The sequence below is a fragment of the Nansenia antarctica genome (genome assembly GCF_963989245.1).
Source record: "Nansenia antarctica genome assembly, chromosome: 5".
Lineage (NCBI taxonomy): Eukaryota > Metazoa > Chordata > Actinopteri > Argentiniformes > Microstomatidae > Nansenia > Nansenia antarctica.
This window is the reverse complement of record NC_137690.1, coordinates 34,366,528-34,389,437: the sequence shown is the minus strand read 5'-3', so window position 1 is coordinate 34,389,437 and position 22,910 is coordinate 34,366,528. Positions and strand designations below refer to the sequence as shown.

Below are 22,910 nucleotides of genomic sequence, written 5' to 3'. Positions count from 1 at the left end.
TTGATATAATAGGAACTATCCGCTCACAGACAACAATTATAAAGAGAGGCTTGAATGCGTGAACACTAGATGGTCTCTTGCCTTCTCTACCACAGCAAAGCAAAACAATATATTGTGAAATATGTGTAAAGTTAAGCAATACAGACTTATTTACTAGTTGACGAGCTAAGTAAAACATTTTTGAATATATATATTTATTTATTTTTTGAAGGAGGGGAATTCAAGCACTTTCAATGACCCATGTCTACTTTCAAAAACTTTTAAGACCTTGATTTATTTTTCTCAAATTCACAAACTTTCAAGGATTTCAAGGACCCGTGGGAACCCTGGACACAGTGTTGTATTGCCCCCATGTGGTGAGAGTCATTTACAGCATAACAATGACAACTCCTGAGCGATTACTGTCAATGGTTAACATGATCATAACTGTGTAAGATAGTCTTTAAATAGTTAATATGTCTTCAAGGAATAGTACTACCATTTGATGTATTTGCCTTTATAACATGTATCTGTAAGTAATACAAAAAGTGTAACATGTTTTAATACATCAAAGAAACACATATTATTCAAATCTAATATCTCCATATTACAAATGATTAATTTCATGAATAGTAACATTTACATTTTTGGCATTTAGCAGACGCCTTATTCTAAAGCGACTTACAATCGCTACATTTGACTAAGCAAGTGAATCATCAATTCACCAGTCGTAGCAGGAAGAGTAATCTAGCTCAGGCCAGGGGCCATTGGCATTCGACGTGATAGAAGAAGAAGAAAAGAAAGACACAGGAGAAACAGTACAAGGGGGGGAAGTAGACTCTTACGAGACGCAGTATAGGGGGAAGCAGGTGTCTCAGAAGACACAGTGATGACACAGTGATGGGGGGTAGTAGATGTCTCAAGAGGAGCAGTTAAGATATAACCTGAATAGATGGGTCTTCAGTCTCCAGCGGAAGATGGGGAGTGACTCTGCAGTTCTGACAGCCGTGGGACGCTCACTCCACCAGCGGGGAGCCAGTATAGTGAAGAGACGTGACCGGGCAGTGCGACTGCCGTGTTGGCGTAGAGGTGGTGGGGCCAGTCGGCCAGCAGAGGTGGTGGAGCGGAGTGAACGGGCTGGAGTTTGGGGGTGACCATTACCTGCAGGTAGGCAGGGGCTGTCCAGCAAGCACCAGGGTCTTGAATCTGATGCAAGCTGCTATCGGGAGCCAGTGCAGGGTGCGAAGGAGGGGGCTAACATGAGAAGATTTGGGGAGACACCAGACGGGCAGCAGCATTCTGGATGAGCTGCAGAGGTCTGATGGCGGAGGCGGGGAGCCCGGCCAGGAGTGTGTTGCAGTAGTCAAGGCGGGAGATGACAAGTGACTGGGTCAAGAGTTGCGCTGCTTCTCTGGTGAGGAATGGTCGTATCCTTCTGATGTAAAGGAAGAGATAATCTGCAGAAGCGAGCTGTCGCTGCAATGTTCTCCGCACAGGATAGGTGCTTGTCCATGATCACTCCAAGGTTCTTGGCTGTCTGGGAGGGGGTTACAGTAGAGTTCTCCACTGTGATGGAGAAGTCTTGGAGAGGGCAGGCTTTTCCAGGGATGAAGAGTAGTTCAGTCTTGTTAAGGTTGAGTTTGAGATGGTGGGCCGACCTCCATGTAGAGATGTCAGCGAGACATGCAGTGACACGTGTTGCCACATGTAGGTCAGAGGGGGGGAAGGACAGGAAGAGGGAGGAAGCCTGAGCAGAGTGGAGGGCCTCCCTGACAGCAAGGAGAGCAGTCTCAGTGGAGTGCCCAGCCTTGAAGCCGGATTGGTGGGGTCCAGATATTCCATCTTCTGGAGATAGTCAGTCAGTTGTTTAAATGCAGCACGTTCAAGGGTTTTGGAAGGGAAGGAGAGAAGGGATACCTGCCTGTAGTTGTGGACAGAGGACAGGTCAAGGGTAGGTCTCTTGAGGAGAGATTTGACTCTGGCTATCTTGAAGGCAGCCAGGACAGATCTCTCAGATCAGAAGCTTCTCTGACTGGAAATTACCCAGTAGTACGAGCGGAGTGCCATCACCAGGGAAGGAGCTGAGAAGGGCATCCATCTTGTCTAGGAAGTGACTAAGCTGACCTGGGGGGCGATAGATGACAACAATGTGAAGTTTGACAGGGGAGGAGGCAGAAACAGCAAAAGGAATTCGAAGGAGGATATTGACAGGTGTGACAGGGGAGGGACAGTATGTGACCACTTAGGCGTGATCAGGAGTCCTGTGCCTCCCCCTCGACCAGAGGGTCTAGTGGAATGAGAAAAGGAGTAGGCATCATTGAGGGCTGCTGGTGTAGCTGTATTTTCAGCTGAGATCCAGGTCTCTGTGAGAGTGAGGAAGTTGAGGGACATGAACGAAGCATAAGCTGACCGGACCGCTGACTGGCAGTTACAAAGACCTCCCGCAGCAATGAAGTCTTGGTCAGTTGAAGAAGGTGGATAGATGAGATTGGAAGGGTTGTGAGGGGGGGATGTAGCCTCTATGTGTCCTACTGAGTGTCAGAAGAACAGGAATAGGGAGAAAGCACATTGTGATATTAGTCAGTAGAGGGGTAAGAGGGTTAATCGACAAACAGAAGTAGGAGTTGCTAAGTGCACTCAAAGTAGACAAATATGACAAGAGACAATCAAAGCCGATAACAAAAGATTTTAAATGATGCAACATTGCAACTACATCCACAAACAGTGCATGACGTCATTGTGATGGCGTGAAAAGGTGACTCATTTGGTTGTGACGGCGACCCCCTTCCTGACCCAGGCGTCGTTGTTGAGCAGGGAGAGCATGAAGCGAGCCACGTCTCCCCTGCTTACATGATTCCCAGTGTCAGGGACAAAGTAGCCTGTGTTGGTCAGAAACTCCTTTGCTGAGGAAGCACAAGAACAAAACAACAAGAAACCCATTTGTTACCACCATATTTATCCTTACTGCAAATCAAAAGTCCATTTCACATGGTCTAGTGAGAGAAAGAAAACTGTGGCAGTATTGCAGTCAGGGGTACAATGGCCAAGGCCAGGGTTACTTAGAAGAACCTTAGAAGACCAATATGAAATTCAATCTACCGGATACAATATGGTGCAATAAAGACACGTGGGTAAAGTCATTACAAAGTAAAAAAACTAAACATGTGAAAACATGGATCCTGTAACTTATTAGATTAGACCCTTGTCATTGCACAGTACAACGAAATGTATGTTTTGCTCTAGGCACAGGGTCAGCCACAATCAGCTCCCCTGGAGCAATTAGGGGTTAAGTGCCTTGCTCAACGTATGATGCCAGCAACCCTCCAGTCACCAGCTCACATCCAGCTCCCTCCTGAGGTGGGGATCGAACCAGCAACCTTCTGATTGCTAGCTGGCCTCTCTAACCTCTAGGCTACCTGTTTAATCTTATCTGACATCAATGCAAAAGTCAAACAAGAGTTGTGTCTTTTAGTATAGTCTTTCAGTTCAAACTCTTCTTAACACTAGAACAGCCATGAGGGGACATTTGACCTGTGAGTAAAGAAAAATGTTCTATCTTTGCACTCGATCAAATTTCAGGACTCTCCTTTCATGACTTTTCCTAGATATGTGCGTTCTACCACCCAGTATCCTTACATTTTCAAAATCACATCAGGATAAGCTATTTTGCAGTTTTTCTGTGTAGGAAGCAGGCTAATTTACAAGCGGCCAACTAGTGGTCGTTGTGTGTAACAGTGGAGGCTGGTGACTTCCAGAATTGAGGAGGCCAATTTTTTTTCCGCTTGCTCGCTTCACTCGCGATGGAATGTTCCCTGTTCTTCTTATCTGTCTTTGTTAAAAATTATTCATTTGTGTTTGGCGGTACTGAAGGGATTGGGACACTCTCAGGATGGTGGATGAAGCAGCCTTTATTGCCTGCACAATGGGTCATCAAATAAACAAAACAATTGGCATGAATCTCTGGTCCGCCTGCAGCAGCTATTGTCCCTTCTGCTCAGACTCACAACATTCACCACAACATACTACATACAATCAATGACATGTCAAAAGCACTCAAACACTATGTCAATCAGACACACAACATACAATTCAGAACAATACTTCATCCATTTCTAATATTTATCCTGCAGAACAGCACTCATACACGCGTGTGGCGGAAAAAGGTACTACACGGAGGCCAGGCCTCCTGTGCCCACCCATTTTCAGTGATTTGGCCAATCACATATTGCCATGAAAAAAATTGCATTACATTGACTTCTATGAGAAACCACTTTCCGACAGGAGGCCTGGCCTCCGTGTAGTACCTTTTTCCGCCACACGCGTGTATGAGTGCTGTTCTGCAGGATAAATATTAGAAATGGATTAAGTATTGTTCTGAATTGTATGTTGTGTGTCTGATAAAAAATATATAATTATTGCTTTTTTAAATCTCTCTCTCTTCTCTCAAATTATTGGGGAGGCCAGGCCTCCTCCACCTCTATGGAGGAGCCTCCACTGGTGTGTAAATAGCAGCTTGAGCATTGTAAAGGCGGCTCTATTAGTAGGTAAAAAAGGCACGGCTGTTCTAGTGTTAAGGTATATAACATTAGACTGTATCCCCTCTTCCCGGACGCTGCTTGTCTGTCGTACCTGTGGGAGGTAGATTCTTGAGGCCAGGTGGTCGGACGACAGTCCAGTTAATATCCTCTGTCTTCTCCAAGTAGTTCTCCATCTCAAACATGTTGTTAAGGACACTTCGGATCATTGGCAGCAGGAGGAAGCGGATTAAGTAGGGTGATTGGGTGCCAGAGTTAGCTGTGGAGATGAGTCAGATGAGCAAAGTTACTACTGTAAGTTTCATGTTTCAAGTTTTATTGTTACATCACATTACACAAGTGTAAGAGAGTAAAATTCATTGTCAGTTTTCGTTTCCTGACATTGCAGCACAAGACAATAAGGCAATAGGCAAGATACGTCAAAATAAAAAAGTGACAAAAGTACAAAACATTAGTGACAAATAATGGCGCTTGTCCACCACCGTACCGTGTGAGCCCGGTTTGTTTTGCTTTCTCCACTGCCAACCGCGCCGTACCGGGCCAAAGTACCTGTGCTGGTTTTAGCTACCCTTCCTGACTAGGAGTGAAAAGTACTATCCGTGCCAGGCTGTGTGTGACGTGTGACGCTGCAGACCGTTGATTAGTCAATGGAAATCTTCACAACATCGTCATCCCATGTTTATAGAGTTCACCGCTAACCGCCATTTTTAAACAGATTTCGCTCTCGTAAAATGTAATTTACTTTTTCTGTAATGCCTTATTAATAAAGATTTTTAAAATTAGGATAACCATCTTATTATCTTAGTTTAATGTCATTTCATAGAACTTTTCTTTACAACAAGCATAACAAAAAAACGCTATTATGGCGATGTGCTGTGCCTATGCTAGACCGTTCCACAGTCCAGCGCGCTTCATCATCCTACTTCTAAAACTGCCAACCCCCCTTTCCATCCCTTATGTCATTTTATCAATGAACATGGTATTACTGCTATTTCAACATTTAGTTTTGCCGTATCGTTTTTGGAGTCGTGTGGTCGGCGATTGGGTGCGTTTTTCGATAACGATGATGCGGACACCCACACATGTATTGTGGTTTACTTAATACTGTTCAGCTGCACTTGAGGTTGCATTCAATGCATGACTTGTGCTATATAGGCTAAATAAAATTATGAAAGCGGCAAGTAACAGGCACGTAACATCCATATGCTGTATAAATAAAGACTACCAGCAAGACACCGGAGCACTCATATCTATAACAAACGCGGAGATTGTATGAGCGCCCCGGCGTCAGTCCAATGGATGCGTCAAGCACAGCCTTTCCGTAGAAATACATTGCTCCCTGTCTAATGTTATACATCTAACGTTACATGTTTTAAGGCTGATCTGTGCATGATAGTGCTGCATTTTGACATAATTCTTATCGTATTTCCCCCCGTTGAGCTGTATAGCAACACTTATTAAAGTGAAGTGCTCTTATGACTAGGGCTGTCCCTAACGACTATTTTTCTAACGATCAATCTAGCGATTATTTTTTAGATTAGTCGATTACTCTAACGACTAATTTAACGATTAGTCTAACAGTTATTTTTTTTACTGTTCGATTAATGTATCACTTAATTTTCCCCAAATATGTCAAAAAATCCTCCTATTAACATTTCAGTATTTTATTCAATTATTCTTGTACAAATATATAAATTAGGCTTCTGCACTGCAGGGCAATATTCCACAACAAAAAATATCCTCTCTTTCTTACAGTCCAACATAAAATATAATATTATAAAATATAAAAGTTAACTTCAAATAAAAGGAAAAGTGCAAGTAATGCAGTAGGCAAGTTCAAGTCATTTTCAGGAGGAATACCAAAATAAATACCAACATAAAATCCTCTAAGTAGTGCAATTCGAGTGAAATTCTAACCGGAATACCGTAACTATACCTCTCAGTAACAATAACGATCTCAGTAACAATATAACATTCTCCCCCTCTCTCTGCTCTCCCCCCGCCTGCCTCCTCTTCTCTCTCCTGCGCTCCTCTCTCCCCCTCACTCCTCTCTCCCCCTCTCTCCCCTTCTCTCTCTCCTCCTGCCTCCTCTTCTCTCTCCCCCTCCCCCGCGCACCTCTCTCCCACACTCCTCTCTCTCCCACGCTCCTCTCTCCCCCTCTCCCTCGTCTCCTCCTAGCTAGCTAGTAGCTACATGGCTGGCTAACGTTACTCTCGCTGCTATGTTATGATTAGCTAAATTGATGCGAACGTAGCATGCGAGCTACGAGCTAGATAACGTAGGTGCGAGCACCACAATGACAATAGGCTACCGTAGCTAAAAAAGAATACATAGTAGTAAGAACTGTTCCATCTTAGACACATCCTGGATCAACTTATGTTCAGCTGTGCCCCATTGCTTTTGCTTGTTTTTGAGCTTGCCTCCTCCATGTTTCCACTGGTCGCAGCCATGTTGTTTATTTGCGACGCACCGACGCACATTACGCAAGTCGACGTATTGACGTAGTCGATTACGTCGACTATGTCGACGCGTCGTCCCAGCCCTACTTATGACACTTAACTCCTCCTACTGTCCAGGCTCACTCCAGATCGGTTGTGTATAATGGAAAAGCGTTTCTGAAAGTACGGTACGGGTAGGATACAAATGCGTGCCGTACCGAGCCATACCGAGAAAAAAGGGTTAGGGTTACCTAAGTAGAATGTCACGAGTATTGCACTCGGTGCCAATGGGTGTGAGAGGTAGTATTGAGTAAAGTGACTGTGAAGGTTAGGTAGTCCGTGTATATGGGTTGTGCTTGGGGATGACACTCAATTGTCTAGTAGTGGTACCACAGTACTACAGTAGTACCCTTTAAGGTAGCCGTAGGACCTGTAGGACCCTGTAAGATACTACGGCTAGGTATACAGTATTATCTCACCCTCTCTCAACCCTGGGCCTCCATCACTTAACTAAGTAGGGGGGGAACAAACAGTATTCTGGACCTGAAGTTTAGATTTCAGTCCCCCTACTGCATGCAGTCATACTACCCCCATTCTAACCATACTTACGCTCAGTGTACCATGAGGTCATGGTGATGAGCCTGTTCACTTTGACCTCTCGCATCGCGTTGACTGTCGCCGCCATTGACAGGGTGTAGCCTGTGACTCCAGAGATGAAGGATATAGGGAACCCAAGGCATGAAATAACGACATCTTCTCCTTTAAAGTGAGATTTTAGGCTGTCTTCTGAGAAAACATCACCCTCAACCACCTGAAAGAAGCGGGGAAAAAGGCAGTTTCGTGGTGTGTCTGGGTAACAAAAATACTTTGTGCCTCCAACAAAATAAGTGTATTGTTGAGGATGAACTGTGGCAAGGAAGGTTTTCTAGCGTGTATTACTGTGTACAGTATGACGTAATGGTGCATAAGTGCACGCAATCCTACTGTATGTGCAAAATCGTAGAATATGTTGTTCACCGAAAGGCCGTTTAGTAGCCTAAAATCCACACACGTACTGTACTGCATCATCACATATTATTAATAATAATAATAATAATAATAATAAATGTTATTATTGGGCGCCTTTCAAGAATCTCAAGGACACCTTACAAGACATAGTTAAAACCACATATCAAAACATTATAAAATCAACAAAGCACAGTCAGATAAAACAGCAAAGTCAGATAGAACAACAAACAAAATACAGCAGGGTCAAACCAAATATGCCATTGTGAAAAGGTGTGTTAAGTTTTGAAAGTGGAGAGAGTGTCAATATTACGTTTGTTAGGTGGCAGAGAGTTCCAGAGGCGGGGTGCAGAATGGATAAAGGCTCTAGATCCCATAGTAGTCAGGCGGGCAGAAGGTATGACAAGTTGGTTGGCAGAAGAGGATCTGAGACTACGGGAGGGAGTGTGAGTAAGAAGGAGTTCAGAGAGGTATGAAGGTGCTAGGTTATGGAGAGCCTTAAAGGTGAGAAGGATGAATGAATACGGAATTGAATGGGGAGCCAATGTAGTTGTTGGAGAACTAATAATAATAATAATTAGACTTATATAGCGCTTTTCTAGACACTCATTTTTAGAAAAATGAAAAAAGAACTGGAGTGACATAGTCAATGGAAGGAGTTCTGGTAATGATACGTGCAGCTGAGTTCTGGACCAGAGGATGGCATTGCAGTAGTCTATACGGGATGTGACCAGGGCATGGACCAGAATGGCGGTGCTGGAGGGTGTAAGTGATGGACGGAGATGATTAATGTTGCGTAGGTGGAAATATGCAGACCGAGTGACATTGTTGATGTGTGATTCAAAAGATAATGTGCTGTCCAGGATGACACCCAGACTCTTAACCTGAGGGGAAGGGGAGACTGTGGAATTGTCAATGGTAAGGAAGAAGCTGTAAGGTTTAGCCAAGGTGGATTTAGTGCCAACAAGTCAGTGTTTCCCCTACCATTGCCTTGGGGGGGCGGAACCCCCCGCCCCCCCAAGGCACCAAACATCTGACAAGTAGGCTAAAATATCTGCTTTTTTTAAATGCACCCAACCCGAATCTGGCGAGTGGCAAGCCCATGTCATGGGCTCGTTGGTAACGTTAGTCCGCCAGTAGTCTCGCATAGCCAAACCTACCTCTCCACACTTCGCTTCGTGCTGGACACACGCTTTGGCCGTGAGACTCACGCATTTCAACCAGTTCTCACGCCGCACCTCTATTTCTCACGGCGAGAAATAACAATTGTTTTACGGGACTTTTATTTTTGAAATTCCTTGAAAGAAAGCTACCGGACTCGTGGCATCTTTCTGCACGCGCGTTAACTTGAGTCTGCAGTCGAAGCGGGAGGCGAGCGCTGATGGAAGAACCTGTGTTCACGCGAGCTGCATGTAAGAACGTAGCAAGTCTCTAACACCAGGGACAGCGACGAACAATCACAGACGTTATCGCTCTATCCCTGACACAAGTAGGATCATTGCTTGGCCGATGTATTGTATTTTTTTGGTCAATAAATCAAATCAAATAAAAAATGTGCATACAACATCGTATCTGGTAGCCTACTGGTACTTTCAAACCGCAAGTTGTTTATTAATATCACACGGTTTTTTGCATGAAATAAACTTCTCTGTGAGCGGCAATTCCTTTGATTGATTGATTGAAAACTTTATTAGAAGATTTGCAGAAGTAGGTACATGAAAGTACATATTACATACAAGGTCAACTAACAGGATAAAAACCCAAGAAAGCCACTGGCTTATTTCAATTGGGGTCCTTGATTCTCAATTCATCGTTACATGTAAGACAGACAAAAAAACATAACAACAAAACCACAAGAATATATAGAGGGTAGTCCTGGTGGGGGTGTAGTCTTTTAATTTGATTTTTGATTTAGAGGGTCCAGTTACGGATTGCAGCCTCCTGTAAATGTTTTTTGAGAGTGGTTTTGAAGGTGGGCAGTGTTTTGCACTCCTTTAAGATTATAGGAAGGGCGTTCCACATTTTTACTGCATAGTTTGCAAACGAGTTTAACCCCTTGTTTGTGGTGCAACGCGGTTGAACGTGGTTCGTGGAGCTTCCTCTGGTATTGTATGTGTGGACGTTGTTCACTTTTTGGAAGTATGTTGACAGGTACTTGGGTGTCTTTGTGGTGTAGCGTATCTTGAAGACCAGGCCCAGTGCAAGCTGCTGCACTCTGTCAACTACTCGTAGCCAATCAGGGCTCAAAAAATGAGCAGCGGTTAGATGTGTCCTAGGGTTGAGGCCTAGCAGAAGCCTAACCAGTTTATTTTGGGCTGTCTGGAGTCTTGTTTTTTGGGCCTTTGTGGTTCTATAGTACCATGATGTTACGGCATAGTCGAAGTGACATTGAATGAGAGCTCCTGATAGGGTCCTCAGTGTGTTTTTACTGACAAGTGAGGATATCCTGTACAAGAATCTAGTTCTATGGTTAACTTTTTTGATTACTTTTGCTGCCATTTTATCTCCGGAAAGATTTGCCTCTAAGATGGAGCCCAGGTATGTAATATCCTCTTTTCTTGTGATAGTAATGTTACCCACTTTTATTTTGTAATTTTCAGCCTTTCTGAGTTTAGATGGGGATCCGTATAGGATGGTTTCAGTTTTACCTAGGTGTATTGATAGTTTATTGTCAGCTAGCCAGATGCAGATTCTACTCAGTTCAGTGCTTAGCGCTTTTTCCACCTGCAATATGTCCCTGTCAGAGACCAGCAGAGCCGAGTCATCCGCGAACAGGAACAAATTGCAATTTGCAAATTGCAAATTGCAATCTTTACCTTCAACTCACATACACGCGATGTATGTATTTTTAAGAGAAGTGGCCAACACCCTCATCACCAACGGTGACATCGTCGTTATACTTAGGTTAGGGTGGGAGGTGTGAATGTTGTGGTTAAGTATGCTAGTTCTACCGTCAGTTGGCCTCACTTGTACGTATCCTGTCTTGGCTGCAGTGGCGGCTGGTGATAAAAATGTTGGGTGGGGCACAGGTTATGGGGGCATGCTCCACGGGGAAGAATATCAACTTTAAAATCTGGATTTACAGTCGATTTTAGCATGAGAATATATATATAACTTAATTATTTTTATATATAACTTATTAAAGGGCAAACTGCAAACACAACAAAAATATAATGCACAACAACTGACAAATCAACTGGAATAGTCTTTGTTAGCAGAGTAGACCTAATGTTAACAGAATGGACTTATAACCTTTGTCTATCTGTGCAGCGGTAAGGTGAATCATTCTAGCAGTACTGGCCAGACAGTTGTCTTGTTTAGCCATTCAACTAGGCATTATTTATTCAATGGAGAAAGACATGGAACACAATGCAATTGTGATAATAAATGTGTTCTTTGTTACTTCTTTAATTAAATTAAAGTGTACCTTTCTATTATCATACAATATTTCCTTGAACATGTAAACTCTATAATCATACAGTTGTCTTTCTATTAGTTGTCTCTGTCATACTGAACTGTTTGTTATCATCCTGAACTATCTCTGTTGCTCACCTCACCTCAGTTCTGTCTCTATTGCTCTCCTCTCCTGTTGTCTGTCTCTCTGTTGCTCTCCTCTCCTGTTGTCTGTCCGAAAATCGGTTGTTAAGTCGCGACGTGTTTCCGGGTCCAAAGTTGGCTGAGGCGCTGTCTTCGAAATGCCGCAATAATAATAATAATAATAAATTATATTTATATAGCGCTTTTTAGGCTCAAATACCCTGACAATATGGGGGAAACGGGAAAGTGCTGTGTCCCTTGTTGTATGAATAGATCCGAGTCTAAAAAACTATTAAACTGTCATTCTACCGCTGTAGTACACTGGTATTCTGGTGCGGAGAATTTCTGGTTTGGACCCGGGAATTGCAAAACGTCACGTTTGACGTCAGACTTAACCGGATATTCAGGGCTCTCAAGTCTCACGCATTTTTAAATTTTTACTACCCCTAGTGGTAGTGGCCCTAGGCTGCAGCCTAGGTAAGCCTATAATCTGCGCATGCTCGGGGCGCATTTTTTGCGCCCCGACCGAGAAATAGGAGACAGCCAATTGGAGCGCTGCTACAGCTCACGTGTAAGCCAAAAGTATTTGGACTGCCATAGAGTGCCATTCGGCCGGCGTCCCCGACTCCCTACCCTATGTATTTTCACAGTGAATTTTACACACACACAGATAAAATGTTTATTGTATTGGAGGATTTTTAATGAATGCTGATAGGCGCCGACAGAATATCAGCCGCATTTTATGAATAAACAATGTTTATTTTAAAAAAACGTTTACAAGTAGCAACTAGGAAGTGGGGGCGCTTTGGAAGGTGGGGGCGGCGCCCTAGCGCCCTCTATTGGCCAGCCGCCACTGCTTGGCTGTTTATCACACACAGGCACACACCTTGGCAGTGGGCCTCACAAAAAAGCCCACTGCCTCTCTGGGACTTCCCCTCCTGAGGTTTGGGGTTTGGTTAAAGGGACACTTCACCAATTTTGAACATCATATCACATGGTCTTGTAGTCAAAAAGATAAGAGAAAAGGTCATACGGAAATGACCCCCTGTTATGTTGATTTGGGTTAAATATATATATATATATTTGGGGTTAAAAAAAATTAAATCCATCTGACTGGAAACGTGCATCTTTCTGCACGCGCGTTAACTTGAGTCTGCAATCGAAGTGGGAGGCGCTGATGGAAGAATCTGTGTTCACGCGAGCTGCATGTAAGAACGTAGCCAGTATGTGCATACAACATCGTATCTGGTAGCCTACTGGTACTTTCAAACTGCAAATTGTTTATTAATATCACAAGGTTTTTTGCACAAAATAAACTTGTCTGAGCTGCAATTCCTTCGACTCACATACACGCGATGTATGTATTTTTAAGAGAAGTGGCCAACACCCTCATCACCAACTGTGACATGGTTGTTATACTTAGGTTAGGGTGGGAGGTGTGAATGTTGTGGTTAAGTATGTCAAATTGCAGGAAACTAGCACAAATAATTGGGTGGGAGAGAGGGGCCGCGGTTTTGGGTCACAAAATCTCACTCCAAACTTTTGGTGAAACTTGACAGCCCTGGTGTCAAAGAACTAGCAAGCTAACTAGCTAGCTCAGAGGTGATTAGATGAGCTAGTCTGCTGCACACATGCCAGCTAAAGAGCTAACTGGATGCACTTTATTATTTTACTTGAAGTAGATATACTATCTTTCTTATTCTGCTAGAATTGGGCTTCATGGTATTGGTAATACCATAATGGCATATTTACAGTACATGGACAGTGGATTGAAGCATTGGAAATGTCCGTTTTTTATTGGACATGATTTTTTTCAGGTGAGAGAGTAAAGTCAAAATGACATTATCTGACTGAATTGCCCACAGCAATCCAATATTCAATTATAATTATGTTATAAATGGATATGGATCAATGTATACCTCTTATTAGATTATAAATACTCTGGTTGTTATGTTTGCCTTTTGGTTGACAGCAAAAGAGGGAGAGAGGAGGATAGAGAGGGAGAGAAGGAGAGAGAGCAGGATGGTGCACCAGAGAGAGAGAGCGCAAGAACCAGGTGAGAAAGTGGACAGGTAGTCAAGACCACATAAGTAAGTAGCCTTGAGAACCGATGGTTCTCGAGCCTAATGGCCCATAGGGCAGGAGCCTATCTCCTGTTTCCGTAGCGTGAGGCGGCTTAATGTACAAGTTAGTACACCCCTTGGACATGACGCTGGTATGTCGCAGGGTCTTACCCACCGTCCATGCCACGGTCCATGCCACCCCCCCAAGGCAGCAAACCTAGGGGAAACACTGCAAGTCCAAAGTCCAAATTTCCAAATATATTGCCAAGGGATAGGAGGTTAATTATGAATAGGAGGGGGTCCAAAACAGATCACTGGAGTGAGCTGTGATTTTAGATTTTTGAGCTGGACAAACTGTGCGGCCAGCGAGGTATGATGTAAACCAGTCATGGGCGGTGCCAGTGATTCCAATGGAGGCTAATCTATCTAGGAGGATGTTATGTGAGATGGTATCAAACGCTGCAGACAGATCGAGAAGCACATGTATGGTTAGGAGCCCAGAGTCGGCTGCCATTAGTAAATCATTTGTGATTTTCACCATAGCTGTCTCTGTACTGTGAAAAGAGCGAAAACCAGACTGGAATTGCTCAAACAGATTGTTGGTGGTCAAGTTACCTGAGCTGCATCTGTTTTTTCAAGTGTCTTGGAGATGAATGGTAGATTTGAAATAGGACGGAAAAGATTAATATTGCTGGGGTCTGCACCTGGTTTCTTGAGTATAGGAGTTATTGCAGCTGTTTTGAGAGATGAGGGAACAAGACCAGAGGTAAGGGAGGAGTATATGATGTCAGTGATTAGAGAGGACAGGGAAGATAGACAGACTTTTACTAGGTGAGTAGGGAGGGGGTCTAGCTGACAGGTAGATGATTTAGATTTGCGGATGAGACCAGATATTTCACCCACAGTTGGAAGTTCAAAACTAGATAGAGAGGAAGACACAGAAACATCCAAAGACAAAGAGAGTGAACTGTATGTAGTATTGATAGAAGAGGTCAATTGTTGATGGACATTTTCAATCTTGGCATTGAAAAAGCTCATAAAATTGTTACACTGAGCAACAGAATACATATGAGGAGCAAGAATGTCTGGGGGCCGTAGGATAGTCTGAACCCTTTCCCTTCACCTGACCAAATTAATTAAGTTAGCATAATAGGCTGATTTTGCAGTGGAGAGAGCATCTTTGTAGTTCAGTATGTGACTGTTATACATACAGTGATGTGTGAAGTATGTGAACCCCTTGTGCAATTATAGATTTTTTTTGGTTTTTACCATGAAATCTTTATTTAATCAGAACCAGTCTTTTTTATCTGACTTAACAGGTTTATATTTACCAATTCCATATGTTGGTTTAGAAGGAATCATGTGTGTAGTAGAAAAAGGAATTATAAAGAAATTAGTAGGTGCAAAAATAAGTGCAAGTTGCATTGGTTAAATCAAGTAGGTAAGTAGAATCAGATGGATACATAATTGGGTCGCAAATTAACCAGTTGAAGGAGAGATCTTTAAGAAAGAATTTGGATGGGATAAATAGAGATAAGAAACCTTTTTTTCAGTTTTGTGTTATCCATACAGGTGAAGGCAAAACAGACCATGCCGAGAGGAAAGGAGATCTCAGAGGACATCTGGAAGAGGTTAGAAAGAGCATGTAAATCTGCGGAAGGCTATATAAGATTTGAACTCCATTAGTCCTCTGTGAGGCAAATCATTTACAAATGGAGAGCATTTAACATGACAGCAACTCGGCCTAGAAGTGGACACCCTTCCAAAATATCCCCAAGAGCCACAAGAAAAATAACAAATCAGGTAAAACTAACCTACCCAAACATAATATTTTGAGATTTGCAGAGCTCCCATGCTGCATCTCAGGTAACTGTGCATGCTTCAACAATAAGAAGAACACTGAATCAAAATGGCATTCGTGGGAGGGTTGCTAGGAAGAAGCCTCTGCTGTCAAAAAATAACCAAACTGCCCTTCTTAACTTTGTCGGAGTCCATCTAGACATGCCTGAAGGTTTCTGGAAATCCATTCTCTGGACAGATGAGTCAAAAATGTACCTTTTTGGTCACAATCAAATACACTACGTTTGGCGAGAACCCAACACTGCCTACCACCAAAAGAACCATATCCCAACAGTCAAGCATGGTGTTGGGAATGTCATGATCTGGGCTGCTTTTCCTCCTCTGGACCTGGACGACTCCACATCATTACGGGAAGCATGAATTTTGAGATATACCAGCAGATTTTTGAACAGAACCCAAGCCATCAGTCAAGTAGCTAAAGCTGGGTCTTTTTTAAAATGGGTCTTTCAACAAGACAACGACCCAAAGCATTCAATCAAATCTGCCAAAGAATGGCTCAGGATAAAGAAGATTTGTGTTTTGGATTGGCCACGTCAAATTCTGACGCAATTGAGATGCTGTGACAGGACCTGAAGCGGGCAGTTCATGCCAGACACCCCTCAAACGTCACTCAATTGGCTCACTTCTGTAAGGAGGAGTGGGCAAAAATATCTGAAAACAGATGTCAGAGACTGATTCGTGGATATACGAGACCTTTACTCCAAGTTATTGCTGCTAATGGAGGTGCCGCAAGCTATTGACTGAAGAGGTTCACTTATTTTTGCACCTTCACTAATTTCTTTATAATTTAGTTTTCCTACTACACGCATGATTCCCTCTAAACCAACATTGCTAAATATAAACCTATTATGTCAGATAATAAATACTGGTTCTGTTTAAATAAAGATTTTATCGTAAAAACCAAAACAATTCTATAGTTGCACAAGGGGTTCACATACTTTCAAGCATCACTGTATCTTTGTGAACAACAAGGCCAGTTTTCACATAAAGGCGTTCCAGGCGGCGACCTTTGGCTTTAAACTGGCATAGCTCAGGTGTAAACCACGGTGCAGAATGGGTAAAGGAAACAGAGCAGGTTTTTAACGGTGCATGGGCATTTAAAAGACTATGGAGTTCATCATTTTAGAATGAGACCAGTTCGTCAGGAGTGGATAGATTTGGAGGTTATCCATTCCATTGGATAGAGCAGATAAGTCAATATTCTTAATGTTACGAAATGAGATGGGACGTAACAGATTTGTTTTAGGTGATTTTAGGTTGACATTGAAAGATACAAACTTCAGAAAAGATCAGAAATGGGCAAATCAAATGAAGTACAATTAAGGGGAGTTACACCGGAGCACTAGATTAAGAATATGTCCTTTAGAGTGAGTAGGAAAGTCAATATGTTGTTGTATTCCAGAGCTGTCCAGGCATGATGTAAAGTCCTTTGTAAGGGTACTGTTGACATTGTCCAAGGGAACATTAAAATCCCCAAGCAATATTATATTAGGGGAGAGGGAGCATAAGGAGGTTAGAAAAGCAGAGAATTCATTTAGGAAATCACTATTGGGCTTGGGTGGTTGATATACAGTGGCTAGTATGGTAGGAGTTGGCCCATTGATTTGGAGGGCAATGGACTCAAATGAACTGTGGGCAGGGACAGTTAGCCAAGAGACTTTCCACTTCTTGTTGTAGATGTAGTAGAGCAGGGGTCCCCAAACTACGGTCCGCGGGCCGAACACGGCCCACCCCCACACTTGGACCGGCCCTTTGAACAACGTCGCCCCCACACACTCTCAACAATGCCAGAAACATATTTTGAAAATTAAACTTTAAATATATGTTTTAATCATATCATATCTGTATTTGATATTAAAGGTTGGCTTTCAAATAAAAATTTCCCTTAGTTATAAACTATTTTCATTAATAACATTGTTAGTTAGTTTCACCCGCCCACAGAATGCGGATCTATAGCAGGTGCACGCGAGCTAGAACGAAAATTCAGAGAGATGAAAAATGGCCAAACGGTTGGTAAAGAGAAAAGTTGATTCAGAATGCAGGGTTTTTAACCAACAGTGCACAAGTGATTATTATTGTTAAATGCAAAGAAGTTTGTCAATAAATGTATGAATGTGATTGCGGAGGAGGTGTGTCCCGCAGTGAGTCTGTCCGCAAGTAGGCACCAGATGAATTGAAACAATGGGGGATTAGAGAATGTAGATGCCCAGCTGCAGGAGAAAACTAAATAATTTGTTCATGATCTGTGTCAAGCAGGGTTTTTCCTGCATAGAGAATTATGAGGCGGCCGCCTCAGTCATATTTCTTGCCGCCTCCAGCTCTCAACAAAACTCTGACGGTCGTATTTTCTACGGTGGATTTCTGTCATTTCTAACTGCAATTGCGGCATTGCGCAGACGTGGTGGCGGGGGCGCTGTTTTGCAAATAAGTTAGCTTTCGTTTTTGCTAGCGAAATAGCTGATAGTATGTTGACTGCTCAAGGAGAATACATATTTGAAAGTACAGAATGCCTGTGAGCCTTTTATTGCATTATATTACATTATATTTTGATCATCTGGTGCCTGAATATTGTGTTTTCCTTTACATAAATAATGACATTTCCACCATAAATTGATGCAGAAAGGTCACAAATTGGTGCATATCAATTCACCAGAATGCAATAAATTAAGTGTTTGATGCTCGTTTAAGGACCCCCAGACAGCCCTGCTTCATCCCCCCGTGTATGATAAGGGTCCTCCCTCATGTATCAGACTGTAAAACTGATTATATTTCATTGACATATCACTATAGGTCAGGGTTTCCGTTAACCGGTAATTCCCGGACTTTGTCCGGTAAAAGTTGTTGAAGTCCGACAAATTGAAAACTCGTCGGACATAAATGTCCGGTGAAAATAATTCCCTCTAAGCACAATTTGAATACAATTCGCTAAAGTTCACATTCTGATTCCTTCTATTTTAAAAAAGACGAATATATAGGCTATGTATTTATTTTATTATGATATGATTTGACACCGGCATGATGATGACTCCTAATGTGTAGGCTGCCTATGCGAAACAGCGGTTGTTTCCGGTGTGCGCTATAACTCGTGCACAATCGAGTCGAGGCAGAGAGGAGGATAGCGATGTTTCTCTCTGTGATAGTGTGATTATGCAAGCCTTTTCTGAAAGGGATGAGAACCCGATTGTTTCAGCTTCTCCCAGGGAGAAAGTGGTAGAGTTACCATCCTCCCCGAGTCCTACCATACCATCCGCTGACAGCCTATCTCTGCCTGTAACCGGCGAGCGATTGCGTGTCGCTCAAGTAGCTGATCAGTCATTAAACAAATGTTTTTTACATGCAGCTAGTGAGGAATCTGAAATAGGGGGCAACGTAGTTTATTTCCTTAACGATGGGATATTAATGCGTAAATGGTCTCCTCCTAATGCAAATGGTTGTGAGTGGAATACTGTAAAACAAGTGGTTGTGCCTGTGGGTTATAGACAACAGGTGTTATCTGTAGCACATGAGAGCCAGTGGTCAGGACATTTAGGTATAACTAAAACTTATCAGCTGATATTGAAACATTTATTTTGGCCCGGACTGAAGGCGGATGTTGCCAAGCACTGCTGCTGTTGCCATACTTGTCAGATGGCGGGTAAGCCTAATCAATCCATTCCACCCGCACCATTGCATCCCATTCCTGCTATAGGGGAGCCATTTGAACGTGTAATAATTGATTGTGTTGGACCTTTGCCTAGGACTAAAAGTGGAAGTCAGTATTTGCTTACTATTATGTGCGCTGCTACTCGTTTTCCCGAAGCTGTTCCGTTGCGTAACATATCAGCCAGCTCAGTGGTGAAAGCTTTAACAACGTTTTTTTCCACATTCGGTCTTCCTCTTGTTATACAATCTGACCAGGGCACTAACTTTCAGTCTAAGCTTTTCAAACAAGCCCTAAGAACGTTAGGGGTACGATGTCACGCCAGAAGCCTACATGCTTGCACTGTTCAATAAAATGTTATACATCTAGACATTGTGGTATTTCTTTATATACGTATCCCAGCCTGCCTATTGTTTCTCAATAAACAGTTATGTTCTCCTCATTGTCATACTCCCGAGTCCGATTAAGTATGATTTGACAGGCAGCTAAACGAAATGCCTTCCCAACCAGCGAGACCTGGTTATAGAAATGACGTTGTTTTATTGATAAAAAAAAGGGTAAAACTGGAAAGAGAAAATAGAAAACTCACATTAATCCCAAACAATTTAACAAACTTCAGTTAACGTAATGTGGAGTCTGTTCATTGATCGATGCTGTCTGTTCAGTTCCCAGTGAGGCGCCCGTTCAGCGCTGGACATAATGGCATAGCGCGCATGCGAATCATGTTATATTATTATATATTATATAGCTCGCATCTAATCGTATCGGATGAGAAATAGACATTAAATGGCATATATAGGCCGCTACACAACAGTAATCACCGCGACAAACAGCTATATTAGATTTTTTTTTTTTTTTTTTTTTTTTTTTATATGATGACCGGAATATATCACGTTTGTCCGGTAAATCGAAATCTTCCCGGACACGATGTCCGGCGGCAATTTTTTCTAACGGAAACCCTGCTATAGGTATAAATTCCATCCAAATTCAACTGTTTAAATCAAATCAAATCAAATTTTATTTGTATAGCGCATTTCTTACAAGATGCAACTCAATGCGTTTAGACTTTGTTTGCATCCACCAGTGCTCTCCTGCGCGCAATTACTTCGCGCAACCGCCTCCATTTCACTCCGTTCCATATTATTTTATGTTAGAGACCGACCCAGGCCCCCCATCACAGAAAGGAAAAATGATGTGGCCCTCACAGAAAAAAGTTTGGGGACCCCTGTAGTAGAGTATCACGAGACCACGCCCCCTTCCAGAGGCACGGGGTTGACAGATGTAAACAAACCCAGTTCACTCCGGCAAAGAACCATGCCGGTTTGCGTTCGCGTTCGGAGTATGAACTCCAGTGTATGAATGTGTATGAACGCGGGCTCGTTCGCCAGACAGCGCCAACGTTTGGAGGTTCCCAAACGCGAACCGGCACGGTGTGAAAGCCCTATCAGTGTTCACTCAACCGGAAGTTCGGCATACAGTACTGCATCATCACATGTACTCAGTGGCGGGCGGTGCATTTCACACCTAGGCCTTCAGTAATGTCCGACACATTCCTACCTGAATTATTCTACCTCTTAATACCATCGTTATGACGCCATGGCTCTAGAAACTAGACAGAAACACAGTATAACCGGGCGTTGCATCACCTTAACATAGTCAGACAAGTACAACAGAGTTATATTAATATTTCCGAAGCATTTTTAATCAATAAATCCGCATTTACAATGAAGAGTGTTAAACTAACATCTTTAAGATCGCTACATTACCCACGTCTGTCGTCTCGTCCACCATAATAGCGACAAAGGGTGCCTTTTTAATCTCCATTTTGATCTCTTCTCCCACTTCAGCAATAGCAAAAATCAGGTCGTTTTGTATTTTGCCTGACGTCCCAGTAAACACTTTGTTTGTGGACAGGTGGTAATGTAAATCTGGGTTGTTTTCAGCCAGAAAAGAAAGAAGCTCAAAGTAGTTTCCTGTTTGTGGACTCTGCGCTTTTATCGTGTCCCCTAAATGAAAGTTATTGTTTACCCAAAAACAGGACACAATCGATCAGTATTATCGATCAGTCAACGAAAGCTTTCGTTGTGGCGCTCCGTTTCCCTGGCACTTTCAAAAGTTTCACATCTACCGGCATAGTTACACATCTCAATAGTGAATATCAATAGTGCGTATCAATAGTGCGTATCAATAGTGCGTATCCAATCAAAAGACGTGCTGGGTGCTGACATCATTGAGCCTTACAGCAGGCGCCGTTGTTGCTTTTGCTCGCATCTACGTAGGTTTACTAGGAACGCCACAGGTTTTCTCGTTCCAACGTTAAGTTACAGGTCGTATCCGCGGCACCGTTTAGCGTGCAGGCTGGGCAGATTTTGGAGCCCCCTAGCAACACATTTTGATTGGATAAAAGCTCTAACATAAAGGCCAGCCCTCCAAATCTCAATCGGAGACTGGAAGCAGCGCAACCAAGAGGAAAGCTATGAAATGAAGAGAATAGACTATGGGGAATCATTAATACATATTTGTGGAAAAAATATATTAAAATAAAATGTATATTCTGATGATGTTTAGGCCAGCAGAGAAGGCCTTGCTGGCCCTGACGGCACACCACTGCATGTACTGTACACTACCGTCAGTTGTTCGTGCTGAACTGTCAGTTTCCCAGGGTTCCTGACGATGGCTGTGACGGTGTGTCCCTCCTGCAGCGCCTGGTTCACCAGATACTGGCCTGTCTGTCCCGTGGCTCCAAGCACAACTATCCTCATCTTTAGACTCTGAAAAAATAAATATGAATGACATCTCTAGATGATTCCCGGTCTGCTGACAGCCTACTGCAAGTCAATCATTCGCCGACAATAATTGCTTTACGATAGCTCGTCTCTTCTATTTCCCCTTCCTCAAAAACATTCTAGAGAGTTTCAAAACTCACATTGACAGCAGCTGTGCAAGTAACGAGTGAAGCTCAGTTCTTGGTCGAACAACTATGACTTTTTAATCGTCAGCAGCATAGCTCATGCATGCCCATGCTGTATAACATCTTGAAGCATAGGCAGAAAGAAATCTTTGTTTTAGTTGTTTGTGTAGCATTTTATTCTAAATTAATAAATCATGCCTAATGTTTCATCCTGAAAAAGTGGGGATGAATTAAAACTACCAACATAGTGTGTAGTTTGTTGTTTACCAACAGGACATTTTTCACATTCCCCAAATCTTTCAAATCTATTTAAAATATTGTTGTAAATGCCTGAACCCATAACATTTGTAATTCTTTGGGGACATGTTTTTAATCAAAAATAACTGTAAGCAGTATAGTATTAGGCTATATAGAATATATTTTTTTTTCATTATTATGTTTTTCCATCTGGGGTCTGACCCTGGAAGATATGAACAAAACCATAAATATAAAATAGGCTATACATACCAATGTGCCTTAGGCTACTCAGATTCTGATTCGTAATTCAGTGGCCCTATGACTTGAATGGACACTTGTTGAATTGTTTGTCAGAAACGGAGCTGTGTAACTGCAGAAATCATTCTCGTCACACCTTTCAAAATGTACACTATCTTATGACACACCCTATAGCCTACAACCCAACGGAGGTATGTTATTTCAGTCACTTTCTCCCCATGAGTAGTTCATTCTCACAGGAGGATCGAAAGCCCACGGTTTTGTAGTAAAAGACGTGTTTACATGCGGTTTCATAACCGCATAGATGAGAGTAACGCAACCGCAGCCACTTCCTTGTACGCCCACATACTTGATTTGATGCATTCAAAATCAGCAACGTTTCACAGCGTCTAAATTGTTTCATGCTGAATGTCCAATTATTAAAAGGAATAGGAATAGCTCACTGA

The 22,910-nt window shown here is 42.7% G+C and overlaps 1 protein-coding gene across 1 annotated transcript; it reads right to left on the bottom strand.

The window, feature by feature from the left end:
- Positions 1-362: 362 nt before the first annotated feature.
- LOC308157384 (flavin reductase (NADPH)-like) lies at positions 363-22,691 on the bottom strand. Its single transcript, XM_080530932.1, has 5 exons — positions 22,477-22,691; positions 21,686-21,829; positions 7,563-7,764; positions 4,609-4,773; positions 363-2,882 (listed from the first exon to the last, which is right to left on the bottom strand). Exons 2-5 carry the CDS (start codon positions 21,818-21,820, stop codon positions 2,740-2,742), a joined length of 645 nt encoding a protein of 214 aa, XP_080387058.1. The 5' UTR covers positions 21,821-21,829; positions 22,477-22,691; the 3' UTR covers positions 363-2,739.
- Positions 22,692-22,910: the final 219 nt, after the last annotated feature.

Coding starts and splice junctions, on each gene's coding strand:
- LOC308157384 (XM_080530932.1), bottom strand. CDS start 21,820: ATGAGGATAGTTGTGCTTGGAGCCACGGGACAGACAGGCCAGTATCTG. Junction 7,765..21,685: donor TTCAGCACGAACAACTGACG/GTAGTGTACAGT, acceptor CGCTTCTTTCAG/GTGGTTGAGGGTGATGTTTT. Junction 4,774..7,562: donor GACCTCATGGTACACTGAGC/GTAAGTATGGTT, acceptor TCATCTCCACAG/CTAACTCTGGCACCCAATCA.